This window comes from Nuphar pumila, chromosome 6 (genome assembly GCF_984573655.1).
Source record: "Nuphar pumila chromosome 6, dmNupPumi1.hap1.1, whole genome shotgun sequence".
NCBI lineage: Eukaryota > Viridiplantae > Streptophyta > Magnoliopsida > Nymphaeales > Nymphaeaceae > Nuphar > Nuphar pumila.
In genome coordinates this window covers 112991693-113019375 of record NC_143254.1, presented here as the reverse complement: position 1 = coordinate 113019375, position 27683 = coordinate 112991693, and the positions used below count along the sequence as shown (strand labels likewise).

Below are 27683 nucleotides of genomic sequence, written 5' to 3'. Positions count from 1 at the left end.
GAAGGATACGATCAATATTGAAGCCAACAACAATGGCAAACGCAAACAGCTAATGAGATTTTTTTGGACAATGTAATCTAACATGTGAGCATGACAATGACATCACGACAAAGGTGTTTCTTTAATTGATACTAGTAACAATCAAGCAGAAACCAATATGTGCTCAAAACAAGAAATTCAAAACTGTGTTAAATATCAACCAGATACAGGGGCCACATTAAACCAGGAAAGTGTATTTCATAAAGAAGTTTAGAACAAGAAAACTTCATTCAAAAGAAAACAATATTGCACACAATGCTGTTTTTCATTTTAAGAGTAAAATCAAAGAGAAGATCATAAATCATATCTTAAATTCCATCTACCTTTGCCATCTGCATTCATGGTCCAGTTATTTTCTCTAATCTGCAAGTATGGGACCTGCCATGAGACCAACAAAGTCATTTTCAATCAATCAGAAACCTCATTGATAACCTATCAAAAGGGAGTCCGAGTAAGAACATAGAACTAGTAAGCTTGATAAGGATAACATTTGCTGAACTCGGTCAATAAACATACATGCATGCAGACACACTGACACACACAAACAGATGGACACAAGCACACAGATGCTCACACCACACACACATGTAATTACATGATTAAAACGTCCACAATACATTGAAATATACAAGACCAAACAAACCATTGTGAAGGAAAGAAAAGCTGGCCAGTAGAAAAATATATAATAAAGGCCACCCTAAAACTAAAGATGCAGTAAGAGAGGCATTATGAAATTGGTGAGAAGTGATTGGAAAGCAATCACCAATGTGCTTATGCAATATGTATGATTCATGAAGCATCTTTATGTGGTTAAAATTTTAGAGTTCTACATCACAATAAATCAACAAAGAACAGAAAACCCATCACATGGACATGGACACTCATAAATACAACACAAAAAAATGAGAAATTTTATGAGATGTAGGAAAATGAGACATTTAGGTATTTAATTAGTTAAACTATTAAACTACATAAGTTACATAGTATCTGAAAGCTAAAATACATATGAGCATGTAAAGCATTGACTTTCTATCAAGCAATCACTAAGTGAAGACCCAAACTTGTCAGTAAATATGAATAAAGCCATGCAACAGACAAGTTATAATAAAGAGCAAAAGCAACAGCCAACAACAAAAACAAAAGCCAAGACCATAAAAAAATGTGAATGAAATGATTAAGATAGTGTGGACCATATTTTAAACATATCTGACCATGTGCATGAAGTGTCATGTCATGCCCAGAGTTGATGAGAATAAATATCAATCATATAGAATGGAATAGCTCATGATAATCATATAGAATGGAATAGCTCATGATCAGCTAGTCTATGACAAGAATATACATTGAAATGCAACAATATGGCCCATCAGTACATGAACTTCAAAATATTGGCAAATCAACTATGAATGTTTGAAAATGAGTACAAAAGGATCCTTTTGGTCTGAATACCCTTGCAAGATGAATTACTAACCTTCTCGAAGACTTCATAGCCTACTTTTAACCTTATATCTTGGTCTTGCCTGAAATTGAATATACTCCATGTCAGTTCAACTGCTCCTCTTCTCCTTTTCTGCAGAAAACAACATGAAGCTTGACAGGCAAGGTAAAGGTTGTAACCAGTGTCCAACGGATTTGGCAACTAACATAAACTTTAAATTTAACAACATAAGTCAAAATGAATGTTATATATATAAAGGTTGTAACCAGTGTCCGACGAATTTGGCAACTAACATAAACTTTAAATTCAACAACATAAGCCAAAAATGAGTATATATATATACATCTCAGACTTTTTTTTCCTCAGTTTGGCGTATAAAAATTGAAATAATCCCAATTAATATTAATCACACCCAACAATAACATTCAGCATAAAGATCTTACAAAACCGAATATATATATAAAATGTGTGTTTGTATGTGGTATTTAAAAACACCGAAATAGGCTTAAAAGATATGGTATTTTGAAAATATATGGACAGTTTTCAAGGTAAAAAATGTCACATTCACTTTTCAAATTAAAATTTGTAAACTGCACCTTTTTACGTTGAGAAAAAGCATTTGATTTTTTGCTTCCCTCCAAAACAAGACTCACTTATTGCAAAAAGTAAACATGTACTTTAAAAAATGACATTTCTTTTAAGGATGCTTTGATTATTTCAATAAGTGGAATGCAGCTAAGTTTGGTATAAATTAGATAAACAAATAAATAAATGCTCTCTCTCTCTCTCTCTCTCTCTCTCTCTCTCTCTCTCTCTCTCTCTATATATATATATATATATATATATATATATATATAAGTTTTATGTTATGCTTGAAACTCGGTTTTCTGCTAAGTTAAAATTCTTCAGTCAGATTCAGGAGGAGAATATATTAGTTATGTATTTCAAAATTTCTTGCAAGAAAAAGAAATTGTTCATAAAAAATAATGTCCATATACACCTGAGCAAAATGGAGTTGTAGATAGGAAGAACAGGCATATTTTGAAAACCACTAGGGCTCTCCTGTATTCTAGTTGTTTGCCTAAGATTTATTAGGCTGGTGTTGTGTGTATAACAATCTATCAGATTAATCGCATGCCATCAGGAGTTCTTAAAGGTATATCTCCCTATCAAAAGTTGTATCTTGTTGCACCCAATTAAAAATTGTTGAGAATATTTGGTTGCACTTGTTTTGTTTTGTTACTAGATCAATATAGAGATAAACTTTTTCTTTGGGCGGTGAAATGTTGCTTCTTGAGTTTTCCTAATGAGCAGAAAGGTTATAAATGTTATGATCCGGTTGGATAGAAGATGTGGGTCTCTAGACATGGAGTCTTTCATGAGCATACACCATATTCTTCTCAGCCTAAGGATGAGGACAGTGAGGTTGATTTTTCATTTTTGGCAGTTTTCTATTTTGTCATAATTAGGAATAAAGTCAATTGTTTTTGTCTTCTAGTGAGGTAGAGGAAAAGTCTGCCCTATATTGTTGTATCTCTCATTTTTGAAGCAATGAAGTTTTCTTTTGTGCTTCCTCCCAACTTCTCTCTTCTAGAGTTCATCTTCTTGCTTTGATATAGATCACATCTGGAGGGTCAAATATGCAAAAACATTACAAAAATTAAAAATATCCCACGAGGGTAGCAAACATTAACTCCATATATATATATATATATATATATATATATATATATATATATATGGAAAAGTATTTGGTAGCATCATGAGCAAGAAACCCCTTAATCGGAACTCATAGTGGGTGGTTGTTTTGAACAATCGTGGATGTGTTCAACATGGTAAAAAATAGCAGGAATTGACTATTGGATCATATTTTTTAGATGTAAAAATATAATGAGGGTTGAAAATTTGGTACATTGTAGGCTGATGATTTTTCAAACCTTGCAAAATCTTACATACACGTTGGAATCAATGTTGTAAGTATTGTACCATATCGTACGATACGTATCGTTACTATGGGAAATAATGATACGATACACACTCGTATCGCAATAAGAGTGTGTATCGTACGATACAGTATTTTCAGGCCTTCGGTGCACTTTAAAAAGGGCTGAATCGAAGAGAAAAAAAACTAGTTTTAAAGACCTCTTGAGGGTCGACTCCCTCATTTGTTTAGAGGCCATTAGAAGGGTATCTATGCACCCTAGGAGTCGTGAGAGCGATTTGGGGGCCGATCCATGCGCAAGGGAGAGGGATTTTGCTGTTTGATTGAGTAAAAGTACATTTCCAACATTTTTCACTCAAGGAAGTGAGTTAATGTAAAAAAATCTCTATTCTTTGCTTCTTATTGAGTTTTTTAGGGAAAGATGGCATCGAATGATCCAACATGGCAATGGGGCACTCAAGTAATGAGTGAAAACCGATTGAAAATCGAGAAAAACTATTGTCATACTATTTGTTCGGGTGATATCTCTCGGTTGAAGCATTATTTAGTCAAGACACATCTCAATGTTGATTCATGCACGTCAAAGAATTTACCGAATGTCATAAAATGGCAATGTCAGCAATTACTCACTGGTCTGAGAGAAAAAAGACAAGAAAAATAGATGAGTGAGGCAAAAATGAGGTATGCGCAGCCTTGGGAAGACGAAGATGAGATCCCTACTTCTAATCCTACAGCCCCTAGCATAGCATCAGAAGTAAGAAGTTGCAGTGAAGGGGAAAAGTGTGGCTGGTACAAGTAATAGTAGTGTCGCGGGCACAAAAAAAAATAAAGAGAATGATGAAATTTTTCGAGAAGAGGTAGAGCTAGAGGCTCTATTAGGAATTTCTTTCCTACTATGAGTGCCCTTGGAGCGCAACCCGACATTCGTACTGCTATTACTCCTCAACATTTAGTCGAGCAAATGAATGTCACGGTTGGAGATGGTTCTATGATGCTTGTATTCCTTTTAATGCGGCAAATTTTTTTCATTTACAGGCCATGGCAGATGTCATAACTAGTATTGGACCTGGATATAAAATGTCTTCATATCATGCTTTGAGAGAAAAAAATTAGATATTAATGTGAATAAAGTGAAGGCATATTGTGATAAGAAGAAGCAGATATAGAGAGAAACTGAGTAACATCATGGTAGATGGGTGGACAGACATAAAGTCAAGGACCTTGATAAATTTTTTTGTCTATTACCCTAAAGAAACTATGTTTTTGAAGTCAACTGATCTGTCTAATATGCTGAAGAGAGCAGCAGATGTATTGCTCAAGGTATTTGATCAGGTTGTGGAAGAGGTTCAACCTCAAGATATTGTTCAATTCATTAGTGATAATGCAACAAATTATAGGGCAACAGGTAAATAATTGGTAGAAAATTATGGGTCATTATTTTGGATCCCGTGTGTTACTCATTTCATATACCTCATGCTTAAGGATATCGACACCATGGATGAGATAAAACACATAGTTGAATGCTACCAAGAAGTTACTATATTTATTTACAATCATGCATGGATTTTGAGCCTAATGAGAAAGTACACTAGTGGTGTTGAGTTGATTCGTAGTGCAGTTACTAGATTTACTACGAATTTTTTGACAGTGGAAAGTCTAATAAAGAATAGAACTACACTAAAAAAATATTTTCATCAGATGAGTGGAATGCATATCCTCATTCACAAAAAAGAAAGCCAAAAGAAATTATTGATATTGTATTTAGAAGTGAATTTTGGGATTCATACGTGAAGTTGATGAGAATAGCTATACCTTTAGTGAAGGTACTTTGATTGGTTGACAGTGAAGACAAACCAACTACTATAAAACCATGAATAAGGCAAAAGATGTCATTAAAGATAATTTGAATGAAAAAAAAAATGCATGCCTATATGGAACATCATTGATCATAGGTGAATTGGGCAACTTCATCAACCTCTTCATGCTCCAGCATATTATTTAAATCTTGCATTTAAATACTACCCTACGCTTAAAATGGACAGGGAAGTCAACAAGAGACTTTTGGATTGCATCGAAAGGTTGAACCCTGATTATGGCATTCAAGATCAAATTCATAAAGAAATAGAAATTTATGATAATGCATTGTATAATATAGGGAGACCTGCAGCAGTGCGAAATCGTGCCACAATGCGTCCAGGTATTTTATTTTGTCTATTTCAATTTTAATTTTATATTGTTATTTAGTTATGATGTTTTTTTATGATTGTATCTGTTATTGTCTTATTGATTTTTCATTTTTTTATTTTTTTTTTCAAACTTGTAGTGGACCAGGTTTGGAAGTGATGTTCCAAATTTGAGGGTTTTTATCATTCGCATTCTTAGTCAAACGTGTAGTGCAAGTGAATGCAAGAGAAACTAAAACGTCTTTGAGCAAATACATACAAAACAAAGTAATAGATTGGAGCATAAACAACTTAATGTGTAATATTTTGCAATTTTTGCCTCTATTTTTTAATTTTATAAATATAATTTTTATTTAAATAATTATATTTTAGATGTTTGAAATTAAAATAATATAGTGTCTGACGTTAAAGTGGATCCTAATATGGATCTTGGACCCATTGCCAAGATCAATTTTGATTAAGATAAGGTAAATTAATTTTTTTTAACTAAATTATATTAACAAAATAATATATATATATATATAATAGATATATATATATAAGAGTTTTAGTTTAGGAAGACCTCTATTTTCATAAGAAAATAGAAGACTTTCTATTTCAAAAGTATGGGACATCCCCTCCGTTGGAGTCCCTCTTGTTCTACAAAAAAAAGAATGAGCTCGCTCTCAACATCGATTTTCAGAAAGAGAGAGGGTTGAACTGAGATAATAAGGGGGCAGAATCGTGAGAGAGAGCGTCCACCTTCTCCTCCAATGTCTCCTATTTTTTTCGCAAATCTGCAAGTTACGGGTCGCTCTCCTCATTCAATAGGTAAAGAATTTAGTTAGATTGAATCAGCATGGGTTTAAGAAGAGATTTGCGATTTTTTATTCTTTTAATCCATGGTTGTTCTTGCTTATTTGAGTAACAGACTGATTTGGGGTTTTAATGAACCTAGAAGGTTTGATTTTTTGTTGCTGTAAATAAATTTTTGTTTAGACTGAGCAAGCATATGGGTCTGTGTTTTTTTTTTTACGGGATTCACGTTGGGCTCTTGATCTAACACAAAGAACCTGGCCAGAAGTCAGATTCATGTGGGTTAAGATCAAGGTTTATGCCTAATCAAAGATTTACCCTGATGGTTATGGGCAAGGTTCACTGTTGATGGAATCAGACCTCTCTTTTTTTAGTTTATATATATAAACATATATCGGTCTACGTGTTTCTTAAATTGGGATCACGCTAGATTTATAATCTGCATTTTAGACTGAACTTATGCTAAATACAAAATAAAACTGTATTTTCGACCTCTCAAAAATTTGTAAGTTTTGTAGTTGAAAAACTCAGTTTCTAGTTGTGATCAAATTGTGCTTGCTGGGAACAGATGGACTGGATTATGAACTTTTAACTGTGTTTTCTCTGCATAAACGAGTTCACATTGATTTCAGTATCTGTGGATCGATGCTTGTGTCTGATCTGCGTTATACAATCAAATATGGTGGTTCTTGAACAGGTTCCCAGGGATCATATATATATATATATATATATATATATATATATATATATATATATATATATATATATATATATATATATATATATATATATATATATATATATATATATATATATAATCCTGATTTAGTTTTGCAATTCAGACCCTGACTGCACTGCTGCATGTATTATGTGTTGTTTGTGTTGTTTCCAGGGCTAAGCATGGATAGTCTATGCTTATTAGAAGTGGTGTGTAGGTGTTGTGTCTGATTTATCTGTTGGTTGAGCCTACTTGATAAGTGGGTTGCTTTGGATCTGGATTTTTCTTGTTAACTTGAACCTGGATCTGATTTTCGTTAAATTAACAATGTTAAATCAGATGATGTAAATTACATGCATGCATGTTGAGTTAGATTTTTATAACTCACATGTATGTGTTTTGATTTAAAAAAAAAACTGTATTTTTTAATGTATGTTTTGATTAAAAAAAGAAAGGGGGTTTCAGATAGGATTGAATATTAGCCAAACCTGAAATCTATAGAAGCTGAATTTGGTTAGGAAGAACAAAATTTGGATGTGTTGTTATTATGGTAAGTTGAATTATGTTTTACAATATGTATTATGGTAAGTTGAATTATGTTTTACAATATGAAATGGTTCATGTGCTATGATTATACATTGATGTGACACCGTGAACACAAATTTGAATATTTTTGTATGATTGTTGTTTATTGAAAAACTTGTAATGTCATTTAAATTATATTGAAATGTATAGTGGTTGTGTATGAACCACAGATGGGCCTTTGGAGGTCAGAAACATGTGTTGTTCACGGAATAATAAATTTTAAATGGATTGCAAAACTGTTTTGTATTGCTTTTGAATTAATTATACTGCTGAAATTGACATGGAAAAGGCCCGAATTTGTTATTGCATGTTGATTTGCATAATTGTTCTTATATAAAAAACTCTTAATTGATTAAGAATGATAAAAGAGACCAAACAGTGTAATAATTTGTCTTCCTATATGACCCTCTGAAAGGGTAGGAACCTTAGAGGGCGGTCACGAGAGACCGTAAGGATACTAAACTCCGTGTGTATTATTTCTTCGAGAACCCGATGTCCGGTTCGTGTTCCCAACCACGGTTATAGGGAACTTCTGCCACTTTGCTTGAGAGTGATGTTGTTAGACTCAGCTGCAGTTATTGGTATATCGAAAAAGTGACGTCAATAGATGTTGATTTTCTTATCGTCCAGGCATTAAGTGATGATTCCTAATGTTCCAATTGATGGTGATGATTCCTAACATCGGTCGAAAAACATAAGTACAACTCAGTAATTAAAATACAAATTGTGTGTTAAGATACCACTAGGAACTGCCTTGAATCTCAAGAATTTAGCTCGTTGTTAAGTATCTGTGGGTTTTATATAAGTGGAAATTTAATTATGTGCATTAAGTAGGAACATGCATGCAAAAACAATACCAATAATTAAAGTTAAAAAATCATTCATGCATGTTATATTGATTCATGCATCCCTAAATGATTAATTTAGCATGAGTGATGGTTGTTTGAATTGGACTGCTTACATTTGCAAGTTTGTTCTGAATTTGTGATGTTTGTTGAGTTTTCTTAAACTTATGTTCGATTTGATTTATGTTAATTTCCTTACTGTTGGATTTCAAGAAAATCTTGTACGAGAACTTCGATTCTTGCCCTGTTTTTAAAAACCTTTTTCAGGTACTGAGGCTCAATGATGAAGGGACCGGCTGGATGGAGGGAGTGAGGGTTATGATATGGTGGCTCGAATTTTGACGGAATTGGGAGTTTTTGTTTTGGAGAACATGTTGAACCCTAAATGAGGATTATTTTATTAAACTCAATTCAATATAAATTCATGGTTTAATATATTCTATGTGTAGAATGATTGTTGGGTTGTGTATATTAAATCTATAATGTACCTCGGGTCTTTGGGATATCTTTCCGTAATGTTTTAAAATTATTTATTCGTTTTAAAAAAAAATCTATAAAATTTTGTAAGGTCAGCTTGGGGTCGTTACACAATGACCTCGTCTACGTTTGCTGCAACTTACGGATGAGGCAAAGGTATATAAATTTATAAAGTTTATTTGTTTTTTTATGTATTTATTTAAAGTTTTCTTATATCATACAAAAACCCAACTAATTTTAATTTTTTCATGTCATATTTTTACTTTTAGGCAACTAGAAAGTTATCATCAAGGAGGCACAAAGAGCAATTTGATCCCCTTAGTTTGGAAAATTTTGATGTATTGGATGCATGGGTTCAAGAAGAAGCTGACATTTTGAATGAAGAAGACATTCAATGGATCAACGTAGAAGGAGCACAGAAAGTAGATGATGAAGAGCTCATGTACATTGAAAACGATGTGAATGTCGAAGGAGGAGAATAAGAAGAAGATAATGATGATGATTAAGGGTATATTTTAAAAAAAAATGGTTATTTAACTGTTAGGTATTCAAAAACTTGGTTATTTTGTTTTTGTTTTTGTTTTTGTTTTTGTTTATATAATATGAAAGTATGAGTCTTGTGGCATATTTAATATTTTGCTTTGTTCTTATGAGATAGTTGATGTTTGATTATGTCTTATGCAACTCATTGACAAAAATGCTTCATTTGTGATTTTATGGTTGTATTTTGTGTAATTTATCATTGTTTCATGTGTTATGTTTTTTTAGAATTTTTGCTAATTTTTTTTTTTATTTTTCATGATTTTTTTTTTGGATTAGTAGAAAACTGTCCTTAGATCATGTTATTCCAAGCAAGGTTGTAAGTATCGTATCATTACCCATATCGATCAAGCCCAAAATAAGATATGTATCAGTATCATATTTTACTTATTTCTTTTATTATATTTTATACATGTGTATTTTATTATTTAATTATACTATTTTCTTATTTCTTCTATTTGTATATTTAAAAAAAATTAAAGTCCCGAGATTTTTCCGAGATTCATCAAACAAACCTATATTATTGTGTGTGGTCAAATAAAGCCCGCACCTGAGATTCAGCTAGAGAGTACCATACTCTAGAGTGTAGCCAATATTTTCTCATATATATCATAGACGCAATTATTGGTCAGTTAGAGAATGGTATTCCACCAAACAGTCACAGGTAGAGAAGGAGAGAGGAGAGAGAGTCGGTTGTGGATGCAGAAAACCCAAAATTAGGGTCTACGATTTTGCTTCTCATTAACTATATAGAGGTATAGTAATTAGGGTACAAAAATACCCATTACATAATGTGTGAAAATTACAACACATGTCATTAATGAGCATGTGTTTAAATAAAACGAATTGGGTCTGGATCCTGAGATCCAAGCCCAGTCATGACATCTTTTCACCTTCCCTTAAGTTGTACATGATTTTGAACCATGAACAACTTGCCTTTTAACATCCAAAAATTGTCCTTGATAAGTCATTTTATAAACAAGTCAGCAACTTATCAGCAGTCCGAACGTATTCTGGTTTAATTTCCTTCTCTTTGACCTTCTGTCTTACAAAATGTTGATCAATTTCAATATGCTTGGCACGACTGTGGTATATAGGATTGAATGACATGTTGATAGCACTTTGATTGTCACACAAGAGAATGCTTTTAGAAATCGATTCTCCTACTTTTGCCAACAGGTGTCTAATCCATCTTACTTCGGCTGTAGTAGCTGCCATTGATCTATATTCAGCTTTTGTGCTCGACCTCGCTATGGCCTTTTGTTTTCTACTGCTCCAGAAGACATGATTTAGGCCAATGAAAAGACAGTATCCTGAGATTGATCAACCCTCATCTAGATCTCCTGCCCAATCTGCATCTGTGTAAGTAAGAAGTTCATGCATATGATGGCCATGCATACTCTTTCTGTACAGAAGACCATCTTCAATAGTTATCTTCAAATATCGAAGAATGTGTTTAACTTTCATGTATCAAATATGCAGTTCATGCATGAACTAAGATACCTGATTGACATAATAGACAATGTCAGGCCGAGTGAAGGTAAGATACTGAAGCATTCTTACTACCCTGCGATATCCTGTAGGGTCCTCGTATAAATCTCCATCTTGGGAATTGAGTTTCTGATGAAGTACACTGGGTGTGCTTAGAGGCTTGTAATCTGTCATACATGCCTTGCTAAGAACATCAACAATATCCTTAATGTTGAGTAAGTGTCATGCCTTCAGGAGTCCTATCAACTTCTACTCCAAGAAAGTATTGCAGTTTACCAAGATCCTTCATCTTGAATCTATGGTTCAAAAGTTCTTTGACCTGTTTAATATGTTCATTAGAGTTACCAGTAATGATAATGTCATCAACATGTATCAATAACAGGGTAACTATATCTTTGCATTTGAATATGAAAAGAGAATGGTCAAGAAGAGACCGACTAAAGCCATATTTTTCTAGTTCAAAAGAGAAACTGTCAAACCAAGATCGAGATGCCTGCTTCAGACCATATATAACTCTCTTTAACCTGCACACGTATTCTTTGGAGTTTCCTTCGGCATACCCAGTGGGCCGCTCCATGTATACTTCCTCCTTCAGAGTTCCATGTAGAAATGCATTTTTTACATCCAGTTAACTGAGAGTCCACTGGTGCTCAACAGCCAATGATAATATGATTCGAATAGTGCCCATTTTCACGATCGGACTGAAGGTCTCATCATAGTCTTGTCCAAGCTCCTGTATAAAGCCTTTGGCAACCAGTCTAGCCTTGTATCGCTCGATAGTACCATCCGACTTATAATTTATCTTATACACCCACTTTGACCCAACCACATTTCGATTGTGTGGTCTGAGAACAATATCCCAAGTGTCACGTTCATGAAGAGCCTACATTTCTTCGTTCATAGCTTCAATCCATCTCTTAGAATTTATTGCTTGATAAAATGTTGTAGGTTGATCTTCCTTGCCCAAAAAAGTTAAGAAGAGTTGAAAATCGATCGTGAAGTTCTCGTAACTAACCCACCTATCAATAGGATGTCGAGGCCGGGTAGACCTTCTGTGGGCAGGTGATTGAATGAAAACAGGAGGAGAATTCTGATTAGAGTTAGAGAGTATCTCTTTCTCACGTCGAGAGTAAACAATGCCTTTATACCTGTCGGGGGCCAATAGTAGTTCATAAATCACACTCTCCTGAATCCTTTACACAGCAGTAGACACGTTTCCCTCATCGCTTTGATTACATTCTGAAGAACAAACATCATCAATACTAGAAAAGAGATCTGAGTTCAACCAAGGGTGATAAACTTCAATCTCAGGACCAATGTTAGCATTATGACCAAAATTTGATTCATCAAACACAACATTTCTGGATATTTTGATGTGCTTGCTCACAGGATCATAGCATTTGTATCCTTTGTAATCATCAGCATACCCTACAAACCTGCACTTTAAGGCTTTATCCTGAAACTTGTGCCGCATTGAACTGTCAACATGAACATAACATACACACCCGAATACACGCAAATCATGATAATTTGGATGTACACCATGCAAAGAGTAATAGGGTGATTTGTTTTCCAAGATGTTCATGGGCAATCGATTTATGACATAAACTGTTGTATGAAAAGCCTCTGCCCAGAAGGTAACTGGAAGATTACTATCATGCATCATGCTCATTGCACTCTCGACAATATGACGATGCTTCTGTTCAACAATCCCATTTTGTTGAGGTGTACGAGGGCAAGACACCTGCCTACTTATTTCATTTGTCTGGAGGAAATTAATAGTCATTTGAAGAGAATTCACCCCCTCCATCACATTGGAAACAAATAATATTCTCAGAGAATTGATTTTGAACAAAGGAATGAAAATTCTGAAATAACTTGAAGGTTTCATATTTACTTTTCATAAAGAAGATCCATGTATATCGAGAATAGTTGTCAACAAAAATGAGATAATATCTAGTGTCATACATTGAAGAAAGTGGAGTCAGACTCCAAACATCAGAACATATAATTTCAAATGATCTTGAAGCTCTTTTATTAATGGAATGAAATGGAAAAACATGACTCTTGCACTGAAGACAACTAGAACATTTTTTATTATCAACACTTAAATTCAGACTTGACTTAGGAATAAGACTACTTGAAACAAGCTTAGCAATAAAACGACTACTACAATGACCCAGACGAATCCATGTATATCGAGAATAGCTGTCAACAAAAATGAGATAATATCTAGTGCCATACATTGAAGGAATCGGAGTCAGACCCCAAACATCAGAACATATAATCTCAAATGATCTTGAAGCTCTTTTATTAATGGAATGAAATGGAAGAACATGACTCTTGCACTGAAGACAACTAGAACATTTTTTATTATCGACACTTAAATTCATACTTGACTTGGGAATAAGACTACTTGAAACAAGCTTATCAATAAAATGACTACTACAATGACCCAGACGACCATGCCAAAGATTTGGCTCAATACATTCAGAAAGATTAAAAACACTCTCAGGAGGAACTGAAGGTGATGATGTGATCTTCAAGATGGAATCAACAGGTTGAACACGAGAGAAAGGATTCTCGTGGAACACGTACATATTCTCTTATTGTTTTCCTTCAGCGAACGTTTCCCTCGTGTGAAGGTCCTTGACATGAACAGAAAAAGGAGTAAACTCAACTAAAGCATTAATGTCATCTACAAGCTTAGAGACAGAAACAATGTTTTTCTTAATATTAGGAGCATGAATGACATTTGAAAGAGCAAGAGAAGAGTTGGACATAAGAATTACAGAATTTCCAATGTGCAAAATATGGTGGTGAGACCCATCTCCAGTGACTATATTATTTCTACCAACATAAGGAACAAGATTGAGGAGCTTATCAGCATCACCAGTGACATGAGTGGCTGCACCAGAATCAACATACCAAGTGCCTTGGTCATTCTGTTTGATATTCAATTCAGCCAAAGCAGATAATAACAACTCTTTGACTTCTCCACTATTCTTCAGTATATATGTTCCCTTTCTTGTCTCCAATTGCTTTTCTCTATTGTGCGGGTTAAACCAGCAATTTGTCTTGATGTGTTCCCTTTTGTTGCAGAGAAAACAAGTAGGTATTGTCCTTTGCCTTTGAAGATTAGGAGGCATACTGGGAGTAGGTAATATTCCATGAGCTCCTTGTCCATTCCTCTCTTGACCTCCCCATTCCCGTGGTTCATACCTGTCACGTCCTTGACCATAGGTAACTCCTGTGGCAAGAACGTCATATGCTCCAATAGAGGTGTGAATATCTTCAGAGAATCCCTTTAAAGTCATCTCATATTGTAAGAGCTTAGCACGAAGATCTTCAAATGTAGGTAAGTCTGGCAAACACAGTAAGGAAGTAACCATCATATGATAATCGGGTCTCAGCCCGCTCAAAGTTTGTTGCACCATATCTTTGTGACTAACCGTGCAACCCACGATGGCCAACTGATCTGTGATAGTCTTCATTTTGTTTAAGGACTCCATGACAGTCATGGAGTCCTTTCTCAGCATTTGAAACTCTTTCTTTAAAAATAAAACTTTAGCCTGAGAAACTTGAGAATATGTCTGAATAAGACGATGCAATAACTATGTAGCTGAGCAATCATCTGGGATTGCCACAAGCACCTCCTAAGACAGAGTGGAAGTGATGTAGGCAACCAACGCCTGGTCTCGCTTCATCCAGGATATATACTCTGGATTTCTAACAAAGGTAATTGAAGTGTCACCCTTCCCATTCTTTCTCTCTTGTGATATGAACTCTAGAGGAACAGGAACAGAGTCATCCAGATGCCCAGAAAGATCCTAACTTCTTATGAATGGGATGATTTGTCTCTTTCAGGTAAGAAAATTGGAATTGTTTAGTTTCTCAGACACAAGTTGACTGAGAAAGTTAGAAGAAAGGCCAGATTGAGAAGAAGAAAATGACTCCATAGTCGATGGGAAGCAAAAAAAATAGGAAGATTAAGAGATCGAAAAGAAAATTCACTTGAGAGCAAATAAAATAAAAATTTAGAATAGATGTTTGAATTTCAGAGAACTCGGCTGCCTTTTTTTTTAATGCAGACCGAGGCAGAAAACAGACTGTGCAGCAAAGAAAACACTGTTCTGGAGAAAAATCAGAATCCAATCAATTAGAAGCACGTTACTATGAGAATAATGTATATTCCTTTTCAAATGAGAAAATCCAAAATAGAGAGGGAAAGAATTCAAAGGGATGTCAATCAATCAAGGACAGAACCAAGACCGTATCCAGATCATAATTTGTTCTAACGTCAAACAGAAGAAACAAGTTTGACGTGATTTCAACCTTTGAAATCACGCAAATAAGAAATCCGATATTGCGTGATCGTGTAAGGTTATTGTTTGGGTGAAATCGTGTACAGCAATATAAAAGAAAGAACGATAAGGGAAGAAACAACTAACAGAAGGGAAGAATGGGTGATTAATGAGCAAAACCAAGTTTTGGGATTGTAAAAGGAGAAGAAATTAGATGAACTGATAGGAAAATACCTTAGAAGAGAACAAGGAGACTTGACTGGATGCTCATAAGATGACTGTGATCTTCAAGAGTGGATCTAGTGCTCTGATACCATGTTAGAGAATGGTATTCTACCATACAATCACAGGAGAGAAGCAGAGAGGAGAGAGAGTCGGTTGTGGCTGCAGAAAACCCAAAATTAGGGTCTACAATTTTGCTTCTCATTAACTATATAGAGGTACAGTAACTAGGGTACAAAAATACCCATTACATAATATGTAAAAATTACAACACATGCCATTAATGAGCATGTGTTTAAATAAAATGAATTGGGTCTGGATCCTGAGATCCCCAGTCGTGACATCTTTTCATGGTCCTGACTATATCTTGGCAAGGCAAATTCTTGCGATAACATAGGTTTAATTGATAAATCTTGGAAAGTTCTTGGCACTTAAAAATTTTAGAAAATATAAAAATAGCTGAAATAAGTAAGAAAATAACATGTTTAGATGATAAAAAACACATGCATAATGCATAAAATATAAGAACAAAAATAAATAAAAACATATAAAAGAAAGAAGAAAAAACATATTTAAAATATAGAAAAGAAATAAAAAAAGTAACAGTACTTGAAAATATCATGATATTATTGTGATAATATTGCTATAAAATTATTTTTGAAAATATTACAACAGTTTTCCTTTTAAATCATTTTACCAAAAAAAAGGTTTATATAGCTGATATTTTCAGTATATCAGTGACATCTGTGACTATCATATATATATTTGTGTATTTATTTATGCATGCATATGTGGCAGAAATTGTATAGAAGACAATTTATTATGTGTGTGTATGAATTGCAGAAAATATATTACTTCCATTGCTATACTATTGTTAGAGTATAAAAGATATTTATAACTCTGCTTGTTCATATCTCTGTGATCCATATCCAATTAACCATGTTTAATTCATGAGAGGAAAACAATAATAAAGATGCAAAGAGAAAGAGGATTCTATATATTTCAAAGATTCTACCTTATTTAAAAGTATATATGCACTTTTCTAACATAAAAACTAACCTCAATGAGATCTTTGTCAAAGGCACACTTTCCTTTGACATCTAAAGTCAATGAACCATTGGATGTGATCGGGAATGCCTTTTTTCCTTGTAAATTATATGTGAGCTTCTCCCTCCTATCATGTCTGACTCCTAAACCCATACTGGTAGAAAACTACAAAATATTGAACCAACATATAGAATCATTAAATGAACCACAGAAAGAAAAGAACAAAATAATCATATAAAATAACTATCCAAGACCCTGGAATAAATATGATAGTCATACCTCAGGATAAAAGTAGCGAGTAAGTAGAGAGAAATAAGTGGGAGTTCCAGAATATGTATTTAGCTCTCCATGAACCTGTATTATAAAACTAAGTTTGTCAGTCTTGAAAGATGTCTTTTATTTTGGATCTACAAATAAACAAAATAATCAGAACATAACCTGAGAGACAATTACTCGTAAAAAAATTGACTCCAAAAGTTAAAAATAAGCACAACAGCCTAAAATGCTAATACAAAGCTAAAGCAAAACGATAAAGACTTTTTTTCCAGGAAGCAAGGATTGATCTACTTTACAAACCACACCATATAGCCATAACAAAAATGGGAAGAAGTGATAATCAGTAACATATGAAGTGTCCTACAAGCACAAACAAAAAGTGTATATGTTATATAATCAGATACATATATTATACCATTGATGGCTCCGCACTCCTGGCTAGGGGGTCAGCTTGTACATCTCAAGTTGAACAGACATTATGAGTTTGATACCCATGGTGTGTGTCCCTTGCCACAAGGCCAAAGCTGGGGGCTCCACTCGGTGAGCAGGGTGTCCCCTTGGGTTTTATGCTGACTTCGTCCAAAAACAGGGTCAGTAAAAGATAATACCTGCTCGCGACCAGAAAATTGGCAGTTTTCTCCCCAGGACCCCAGGTATTGACAGAAAAAAAAGAAAGAGATGCATATATTACAGGAAACCTAGGAGATGCACCAAGGCTGCCAAGAAGTGTAGCAGAATTGAGAATCAAGGATTTTTTTGGATCCATGCGTAATGAGGAACAAGAATTGACTACGCATTTATGAAGAAAGTTAGGGAGTTTCTTAGATTTAAGAAGAAAAAAAATATCATAGGGTGTCAAAATTGCCATTACAATCCAAGATTACCCAATTAAATTCTCATTCTACAAAAAGCATAAAATTAACAATGTCTTAATAATCGTAGGACCTCAAAAAATTAAGTAATTCCTACTGTTTTTTTTTTTAATTGGATGGTAATATACGTAGCTATTAAGAGAAAAAATATAATCACTAGCAAAATCAAATAAGTTTTGCATGAAATTTATGATTTTATGAATCATAACAAATGAGTACATAAAAAGTAAATATTATTCTTTAATTGGACGGAAATGTCATATATTATTGACCTAAAAAACCATCAAAACTTTATAGATATTATGAGAACAATCTTTTTCCCCTTTGTATTTTAAGAAACATAAACCCAGTTAAATCAGGGCAACTTTTATCCTATTTTCAAATCTCTTATTTTTGAAAGTTCATTTCCCTCTTAATATGCACAGGAATTTTGACCCAATGCCCTTGGAAAATGATTGGAAAGCTTGGAACTCAGTCTTGAATCAGCCAAGCTTGACCCAGTGACTCGGGCAAGTCACAGTTTTTTTTATTAAACTTACAAAATATAAATTATACATTAGAAAAGTAAACATACTGAACAAATTTTAAGACAAAAAATCCCTAATTATATTTACACTCAATTTTTTCTATAAAAAAAATGCAATTAGCAAGAAAATTAAAACCAATAAAAGAAGAAAAAATTATTTGAAAAACACTTGTTTAACTTACTAACTATTTTTAATTCAAAAATAAAAAATTTAAAACATAAAATAAAGTAAAAGTGTACCTTACAAGAAAAGAAGAAAGGGGGGATGGAAAATCATCATAGTAGAAAACGCTTGAGGAAATGCAAAAAGATGGAAGAGAAATCCCGGCTTCCTTCTAAGTAGTAAAGTTGCACATAAATTGAACATCTAGCAAAGGGAGACTTTATGACAATAGTATCATGGTCGAAATAGTAAGGCAAGAGAAATGCTAATAAAAAAAGTTTCTACTTGGCGAAAAACTTTGTCCTAAGGCAGAAGAATATAAGACCATGAAACTACAATGTTCAAGACAGAGAAGGCTTAAAGAAATGATTATCAAATCTTCACAAAACACTCGCCTTTCACTTGTTTGTTGAACTCTCAATGTATTGGAACATTGACACATTGTCCAGGTGGGACTGGACCGACAATTTAGGTATAAACTTGAAACGTTGTTCCCACTAGAAATAGCCATCAACTCCTTAAAAGCATCAGTAAATGCAGTGCACATCCCCAAGTACGAGCAGTATAGGAAAAACCAAATGTACACACATTGCATTTGCATAAAAACGGTGTAACAGAAGAGTCTCAGAGACTTCCCTTTGAAAAACATTCCTCTACCACTCACAAAAAGGTTCTGACAACATATAGACTTCTCCATGAATGGACTGCGTGGTACTAGCAAGACCAAAAGTGTATTTTTCTCTTTTCCCCTCCTGTTTTTTCCACACCAGATAAAGGCCAATAGGCAACATGGGCAATGCTTAAATTATGCAAATAGTTACCGTTAACTAATAATGACCACAATCATAAACCAAACGAATATCTTTCTTATCCTTCTGGTCGAAAAGAAAAGGTGCTATGATTACATTCACTCATGAATAAAGAGTACCCACATCACCAAAATGAGAAGTTTAAACCACTATGGTGCATCAAATTTTTACCACATATGCAGCAAATTCAATACACAATTAGCAAAACAGAGTGTGAAAAAAAACAGATGATGGGCACTGAAACAAGATACCCAAAAGAAAAGATAGTAAAAGACCAGAAGACTTGCATGTACCAATCGTTTAAGGAATTGAAAGTTTAAGCTTTCACCTGCAGAAGCAAGTTATTCTGGACGGAAAACTTCTCCTTTGCATGAATGCAGAGAGCTTTGGCATCACTGCGGTATCTTAGAGAAGTCTCCATCTCCAACCCCCTATATTTTTCCCTTTTCTAGTTTTCTTCCTAGTATTTGCTTTTGGAGGCAACTCCACGCTAACCCACCTACAGAATCACACTCTATACCACCACCATTTATTTGGCAGATTCTAAGCTCTCTCTCTCTCTCTCTCTCTCTCTCTCTCTCCAAACCTTCCTTTACAAAGACTTCGATCCCTGGAGTTTCGATTCGGATTGGGTGGATTGCAATAAACTAAGAAATATCACGATGTTTTAAGAATATATCTTGAAAATACCGCGATAGGCAACCGTTAAAATGTTCACAATATCGAAAGATTTTCATTTCTTGAAAATGTCACATTTTCCGTTTCTTGGAAACGTCATGCGTATTTTCTATTTTTATGTATTTTATATTTTCTGCATTTTTTTTGTTTTTGTTTTTCACGGGAATTTAGATGCTGTTATTTGCCATTTTTAAACTTTTGTCACTGTACAACTTGGCAACTTTACATAACCCTAACCAACGGAGGCTCCACGTGGTTGGTAGGAGCTGTCAGTGTACGTCTCCTTATGGTGAGACGTTGCAGGTTCAAAACCCAATGGTACAGTTGAATAACTAGTGGGGGTCTGCCTAACCCCAGCTTGCCTTTCAAAAAATAAAAAACTTTACACAACCCTAGGGGGTGGTCGGTGGCTCGTAGGGTTGTAACTGGGTCTGGTATTCTTGACCAGAACCTCGATCTGGCCCCATCTTGATAGACTTATGGTCTTGGGTCGGGTCTGAAATCTAGATTTGTTTAAAAAATGGGTTGGTTTCTTGCGTCAGATAAAAACATGCACTCAAATCCATTTACACGAGCCTTTTTCATACTTAACCCAAATGGTTTTATACAATGCAAACCGAACTAACCCAAACTCCAAACTAGACCCGTTTTGTAATCAAACTCGTTTCATACCCAATCCAAACTAGAACCATCTTGGACCGACTCATCACCCAAATTGACCTCAAAACCGTACCTGATTTATACCCAAACTCGTTTCAAGTGAACAACAATTTTAAAGAATAATTATTTTAGAAGATAATGATTTTTATTCATTGTGAATATCACACAATATTGGTATTTTTTTTCGTTTTACATTGACATAATTGATTACTTTCAAATAATGTTTGATTTTTTTTTTATAAATTTTGGTATGCTTTAGACTAGTGATTCTTCGAAGCTTTTTCAATTTATGAGTGACATAGTAGTGTTATAATTTCTCACCTGATTTTCTGTTTAAAACCTGACCCGATTTATACCTGAACCTTGTTAACCCATACAGGCCTACAATTTGACTCGTACCAAGACTGAATACAAACTTGAACTAAATTGATGTGGTGTGCTTGGAATGAATTTTTAGACTCAACTAAAATGGGTCTATTTAAAACATGGCCTGATTTTTTACCTGAACCCATTAGCCCATATGGGTCTACATTTTCATTCGTGCGTATTGGGTCAGATCTGTATAATTTTTAGACCCTTTCTTAAAACAGGTCTAAGAAAACCTCACCTGAACTGACCCAGTTAAACCTTGGCTCGGATTTGATTCATGTCAAACCTGATGTCAAATCAGGCCTGAGGATTACTCCCAAACTATGTCAGAGGGACATGCCGTTTTGGCTGCATGTCTCTGGTGACACGAACGGACACGCAGACTCGGACACCAAATTTCAATATCTTTAAAATAATATTTTGATTCTATTTCAGTAAAAAAAGCCATTATGGTGTTAAAATACTCAAAAAATAGTTTTTATTGATTAAAAAAATAAAAGATTTTGTGTCCTCGTGTCCCATTTTTAAAAAACAAAATTGAACTTTCAAGTCGAATCTGAATTCCCCCGTCCTTGTGTCCACTAATCATTGTGACATGGCTCCCAAACCAAACTATCATGAATTTATTCCAAAATTTGTTTTGGGTTTGACATTTATTTTATACTCGTATGGGTCCAGGTCTCGTTATCTAGTGGGTTAAAGAGTTTGGATGCAAATTGGCTTGGCCTAGGTTAGAGCAATCCTGGTACAAATTGAGGCAAGGGGCTTCATACATTGGAGCATGAATGAGTTTAATTCTTTATCAGTTCGTCGTTGTATGTATTGGTAGGGCTAATAATTAAACAAACTGAACTACATGAGCTTGAAGTGTTCAAGCATGCGAAAGCGAGTATGAGAGTGAAGACAAACAAACTAATACCATGAACAAAACAGACGAGGAAATAGAACAAGAATGTAGAATCTCTTACCATGCTCTTTTGGTGTGTTCGTTTTGAATTCCATACATCAACAATAAGTAAAAGTGTAAAATCTGTAATTTTTTGATACTTCACGAGAAATAATAGTAAATTAAGGTTAAAATATTATTCAAAATTAAGTTATAAATTTAATTATAATTCAAGTATTATTTGAGATTCAGAATAAAGTTTGATTTGAGAATTTATTCTGAATCTGGGTTTTGATTTTTATCGGATCTAATCTGAGTTTAACCTGAACTTAACTGAATCTTAATTTGAGCTTTCATAGTAGTGAGGATTCAAACTAAGTATATATTTTAATTTAATATTTTATTGAATTTTGATTTCAATTTTGAAAGTTTTATCAATCTGAATTCTGATTCGAAAATTCAAATTTGAATCGGATTTGGATTTGAATTCGGATTTAATAAATGTCTTGAACAATATAATTAGATTTGAGACTTAATCAAATGTTAATTCAAGTTTGAAACCTAATGTACGAAACTAAAATGAAATCAAATAGTCAATACGACAACAGGTTTGTCGACTCGGGTAAGAATCATTTTGGAAGGGAATTATTAAGAAAATGATATTTTCAGAAAAAAAATTATAGTGATAACACTATAGGGTTTATAGGGTTTAGAAAAAATTATTAATATGTGAAAGGAACCCCTACACGTCCCTAGGTCTCATCGACCTCATTGAGGTTCGAATTTTTCAGAAAGTATTTCTAAAGAACTTGAATTAACCCTTAAGAAATAAATGGATGTTTATATTTAAATTTGTAAAGATTTTAATTTAAATTTAATTGAAATTCAAAGTTAATTTAGGCTTAAATGATATTTAGAATTTAAGTATAAGGTGAATTTGAAATTTCAAATCATATCATTCGGTAAAATTAGGATTTTTTACCATTATTGGAATTAATTAGAATAAATAAATTAAATATTTAAATCTTTGAAAATATATTAATAAAATTTATTTAGGCATGAATTTATCTTAACTAAATGCATTGGTATTTTATGTAAATTTTAAAGTAATTTATGAAGCATTTTAATTTAATTTAAAATAAATTTAACTTGAATTTTATGGAATGAATTTCAAAAATTAACTAAAGTTTATAAAATGGTAGGAGTCCATAGGTGGGCCCTCCCATCCTATGTGGCATCCTATCTAAAGTTTTAAATTGATTTAAAACAAAAACAAACTAGAAATTGAAGTTAAAATCAAAAGTTGCCAAAAACCAAGAAAAAAGTTGAAAAAGTCAATACTTTCCAAAAATAAAAAATAAGCCCCCATATGGGTAGAGCCATTTTTGGAAGACCCTAGAAGGGTCCAGCAAGGGATGGACCCATTAAGGGAATTGGAAACTAAACAATAAGAAAAGGAAACAAAGAAAGAAAAGAAAAGAAAAACAAAAAAACTTAGCAAGTCAATGGCTTGCCAAACAAGCAAGCCATGTTTTGAAAATTAGTAAGCCAAGGGGGGGAGACGTTCCATGCTTATGGGCCCCATAAGCTTATTTGACCTCGTACAATATATATAGTACCTAAGCATTAGAGAAAAAAAAGAAAAGAGAAAGGTTAGAAAACAAAAATAAAAACATGGGCTGGAGGTTAGGAGATTTAGAAAGGTTTAATAGAGGAGTCCAAGAGATATTAAAGGGGCTGGGAGGGGATCATGCCCCACCCTATTGAAACTTTTTTTTGTGCTCTCTCTCTCTCTCTCTCTCTCTCTCTCTCTCTCTCTCTCTCTCTCTCTCTTTTCTCTCTTTTCCCCTCTTCTTCCTCTTTGAGTTTTTTTTTTCTCCTTCACTAAGCAAGGGGATTCAGACCCCACGTTCAACTTAGGCTGAGCATAGAACCGCAGCAACCATACGAAAAGAGATGAGGTGAATCGTGTAAGACCCGCAAAATTATCTGAGGATTTCACTGTTTGCATTAAGTTGATATACATATATATTTTCGTGTGGTTATGAGGTTGAATCACATAATTAGCTATAATTTGATTATGTCTTGTGTTTCAGCTTTATGCGCGCGACCCGAAATCGTGTAAGTACACTGTGTAAGTAAGAAGAGCCTAAATCCGGACGAATTAACTTTTGAAAATTTAAGGGTAAGTTTATTATATATTTTTATAGTTTGTTCCTGAATTTGGGACCTATACGATAGTACGCGAGTCGTAACGAGCGTATTTCTTGCAAACGAAGGGGAATTTCTCAAAGAAGCTTTGAATAATTCATGTCAATTGAGATTGGGGAAATGAGTATTTGATTTATTAAAGTCAAACTTTATTTCAAAATCGTTAAATGAGCATTTCTTTTTTTATATTGTTTAATTCTTCATTTTGGGTTTTGGATTTGGAGTTGGCTTGGATCCATGGACGTCCCAGCCCCATCATGCGCCCCTCTAGGAGGACGTCTATGGCCATGAGGACCAACTGGTCCATGGTTGACCAGCTGGGCGGTGGCAAGACTGTAAAAACCTAACTTGAGATTTAAATCCCAGCCATGGGTTGGCCAAGTGGGCGGCAACCCATGGCAATTTTGAAAACCTTTTTGTGCAGCCAAAAGGTTGCACATGCACTGAGTGTAGGGGGCGGCAAGCCTTGGACATCCTCTGTAATTTTCACAAACATTAAATGCTTTTTCAAAACCCCTTGAATGGCGTTTTTGAAACAATGTTTATATCATTTCAAAACTTGGTTTTCTATTGGAAGTATGGGCGGCTATGGGGGGGCGTGGAGCACCCCAGCCCTCCATCTTCCCTCTTTAGATCTCAGTCGTCCAATCGTGAAGCCCTAGCTACTTAAGGCTTTGGGAGGGAAAGAGAGAGAAATATTGGGCGATTTTCTCTCTCTCTCATCTCTTCTCTCCTCTCTTGCTATCCTTTCTTCTCCCTTTCTCCCATCCGTGGACGCCATCTCCGTCTTCACTATCAAAGCCTCGAATGTGAGACACCTCTTCCCATATCCATGTTGTGGGTTTCGATTGAGCAAGCGTCTACGTGTTCTTGCATTTTCGTGAGTTACCATTACACGTTTTTATTTCAGATTTATGGATTTTAACGAGTATGCTTGCATGCATTGTGAATGTGGTTTTCGGTAGAGCATGCCTTCATGAAATTGTTTTTCCTTGTTATGCAATGTAGCTGCACAAAGGGTTGAGGCCATTCCACAGTCTTGCATTTTTCCTTGGTTTTATTGTGTTTTCTTCATTATTTTGGGCTTGACTCGTGGTAACCACGGTGCTGCCATGTTATGGCAGTGAAACCATGCTGCCAAGGCATTTCTCATTTTGGCAAGGAGGCCTTAGACCGACCCTATGCTCAGCAGCCATACCCAGCTGGGTCGACCCTCTTGGGTTCGGATGCTGCTGGCTTGGGAAAGGCAGATCAAGCTATGGTGGATCGCACCATTGCTTCATTTTTTTTCTTGTATTTTACTTCATTTTCGTTCTAGCTGGCCATGGACGCCATGGTCCATTTATCCTTCTTTTTCTGTTCGGTTGGACCAGTTCCAACCAGCTGGGCATGTTCAACAGGTGCATCCCAGGCCGACCACAAACGGGTCAGCCTGGGCGCCTTTCCCCTTTGTGGCGTGATCCTTGGCCGAACCCACCAACTCGGGTGGGTGTGGGTCGGTTTTCCTCTGGCCTGACGTGGTCTGGACCGAATATGGTCCAGACCTGTCAAAGGCCTGTTCCGAACTAGGTTCGGTTGGGGCGTCTCTCTCTCTTCCCATTTCATTTTTTTGCAAACCCATGCCAGAGCCCATTTCGGGTAGCTGGGGGTTTTCTGTTGGCCTGACGTGGTCTGGGCCGAATCTGGTCTAGACCTGTCAGAGGCCCGTGGTCAAACCCAGTACGGTTAGGGGCGTCTCCACCCTCTAGCCCCAAAGGCTAATTTCGGTGGGCCAGGTGGGTTGCATCTGGGTGCAAGCTGCAGCCTTGCACCCTCTGCGTTTTGGAGTGGGGACTGAGCCTCACTTGGGCCTGGACACTCAGTCCAAACTGTGCTCTGGGCCAAGCAAGTCCTGCAAGGTCTGGACCAGTCCGTCCAGACCTGGGCTATTTCCCTAGTAGTTGCAACCTGTGTGTGTGTGTGTGTGCGGACTTTTCCCCGGACTCGGCACACCTAGTCCAAGGCTCCTGCCCTTGTAACAGGGTCAGGTTGGCGCCGTGAGACAACATAGCCTGTTGTCTTCACTTTTCGGTTCAGCAGTGTTGCCCAATTGGGCCTGCTGTGTGCGCGTGGTGCCCCATGGCACCAAGTGGCGGGTCGGTTGGTGAGTCTGTTTTGGACAGACTCTCACACAACAGCTGGAATATATATTCCTCCATTTCATTGCGCCTTTGAGCTCCGTTAGCGAGCCTCCCGGGCTGCAGCCTATGGGCTGCATGTGAGTTTATGAGTCAGGTTCCACATGCCCCGACAATTCCATAATAGTTGACTTGCCATGACGTAGACGAAAAACACACGATCGCTCCAAAGCAAATATAAATATATACATAGTTATGTATGCGCAAAGAGATGGTAAAACCCGTCGATTGAGTAGTATGGTTTCACACTGTTATGCATGTGCCCGCCTTTGCATAGAACGTAAAATGCTTGCAAATGATACCCTTTTTTAATGCCTTTAAATAAAACAAGGTCTTTTTGAAATTAAGAGATTTATGACACTTCTCTTTCTCTTGTCATACACGGCACAACACAAATTATGTAAGTGTATCATCGTTGTGCTAAGTATCATAATGTACGATAAAACATCTCAAAGCACGTGCATTGTTGCACATTCTAGCACAAGAGCAAGTGTATGAATGAATGCGATCACAAGCTCATATTCGTGAAATTTGGATGCACGAATCGCTTGACAATTAAATGTGTCCCGTTTTGTACAAAAGAACTAGAGGCACTTGGTATGATTGAATGGTCTTATGAGACTTATGTGATAATTGGAACGCATTGGCGAGTTGGTGTGGGTGATGGCCCCACCTGTGAGACGTGCTCGCCTATGTTAAAGACATAGTTTTGTATGTTTCTACACATCTCGTGTTTTTTTTTCTAGAGATGCCTTACCGTGGCGAAATGTTTCTAACTGTCTCATCGTAATGCTCAATGCTCTGTATCATCACATTGCTAGTTCACATACTTGTGGCATGATGCACATATATGCACACTTATATCTACGTACAATTCAAGGCAAATTATCTATTCTGCATGACTTATTCTCTTGTGATGTTACGTTGGTTGATTATGTTCTGTGATGCGTACCATGTTACTCTGAACGGTGTAATGGATAGTTGTAGTCAATTTCTCATGTCTTGCTTAATTGCATTGACTCGTGCTAGTTGTTATCGCTTATTGCTCCATGTGTAGCTTTGTCACTCTTGTATACCTGCTTATGCTATACTTGTTCAATTATTGTGAATGAATGAATGAATGTATGAGAAATGATAAGATTTGCTTTCGTTTTTCACATATTGGTATATTGTGTTTTGGTTTGTCTCACCTAGGGGTGGCAATTTCTGACACGACCCGCCAACCTGCCTCTTAGGCGGGTTCGGGTTGGGCTTAAGCCAACCCGTTTAATAAACGGGTCGACCCGCGTAACCCATTTATTAAACAAGTCGGGTTCGGGTTGGGGGTATGCCAACCCGCCAACCCGGCTGACCCATTTAATAAACGGGTTAGGCGGGTGGGTCAACCCGCCAACCCGCCTGCCAACCCGCCAACCCGACCCGTCAACCTG

The 27683-nt window shown here is 35.5% G+C and overlaps 1 protein-coding gene across 1 annotated transcript; it reads right to left on the bottom strand.

Annotated features, from left to right (window-relative positions):
• Window positions 1-104: 104 nt before the first annotated feature.
• LOC149835754 (outer envelope pore-like protein) lies at window positions 105-19860 on the bottom strand. The gene is made up of 5 exons (XM_090008734.1): window positions 19601-19860; window positions 16906-16980; window positions 16639-16791; window positions 1511-1609; window positions 105-417 (listed from the first exon to the last, which is right to left on the bottom strand). The coding sequence occupies exons 1-5, from the start codon at window positions 19691-19693 to the stop codon at window positions 334-336; spliced, it is 504 nt and encodes a 167-aa protein (XP_089864860.1). The 5' UTR covers window positions 19694-19860; the 3' UTR covers window positions 105-333.
• Between the last annotated feature and the right edge of the window lie 7823 nt (window positions 19861-27683).

Bases quoted from the DNA above. Each gene is read 5' to 3' on its own strand.
- LOC149835754 (XM_090008734.1), bottom strand. From the start codon at position 19,693: ATGGAGACTTCTCTAAGATACCGCAGTGATGCCAAAGCTCTCTGCATT. The intron at 1,610-16,638 runs GTTAGTTTTTAT...TGTTTTCTGCAG, and splicing joins TTGACAAAGATCTCATTGAG to AAAAGGAGAAGAGGAGCAGT. The intron at 418-1,510 runs GTTAGTAATTCA...GTCTCATGGCAG, and splicing joins GCTATGAAGTCTTCGAGAAG to GTCCCATACTTGCAGATTAG.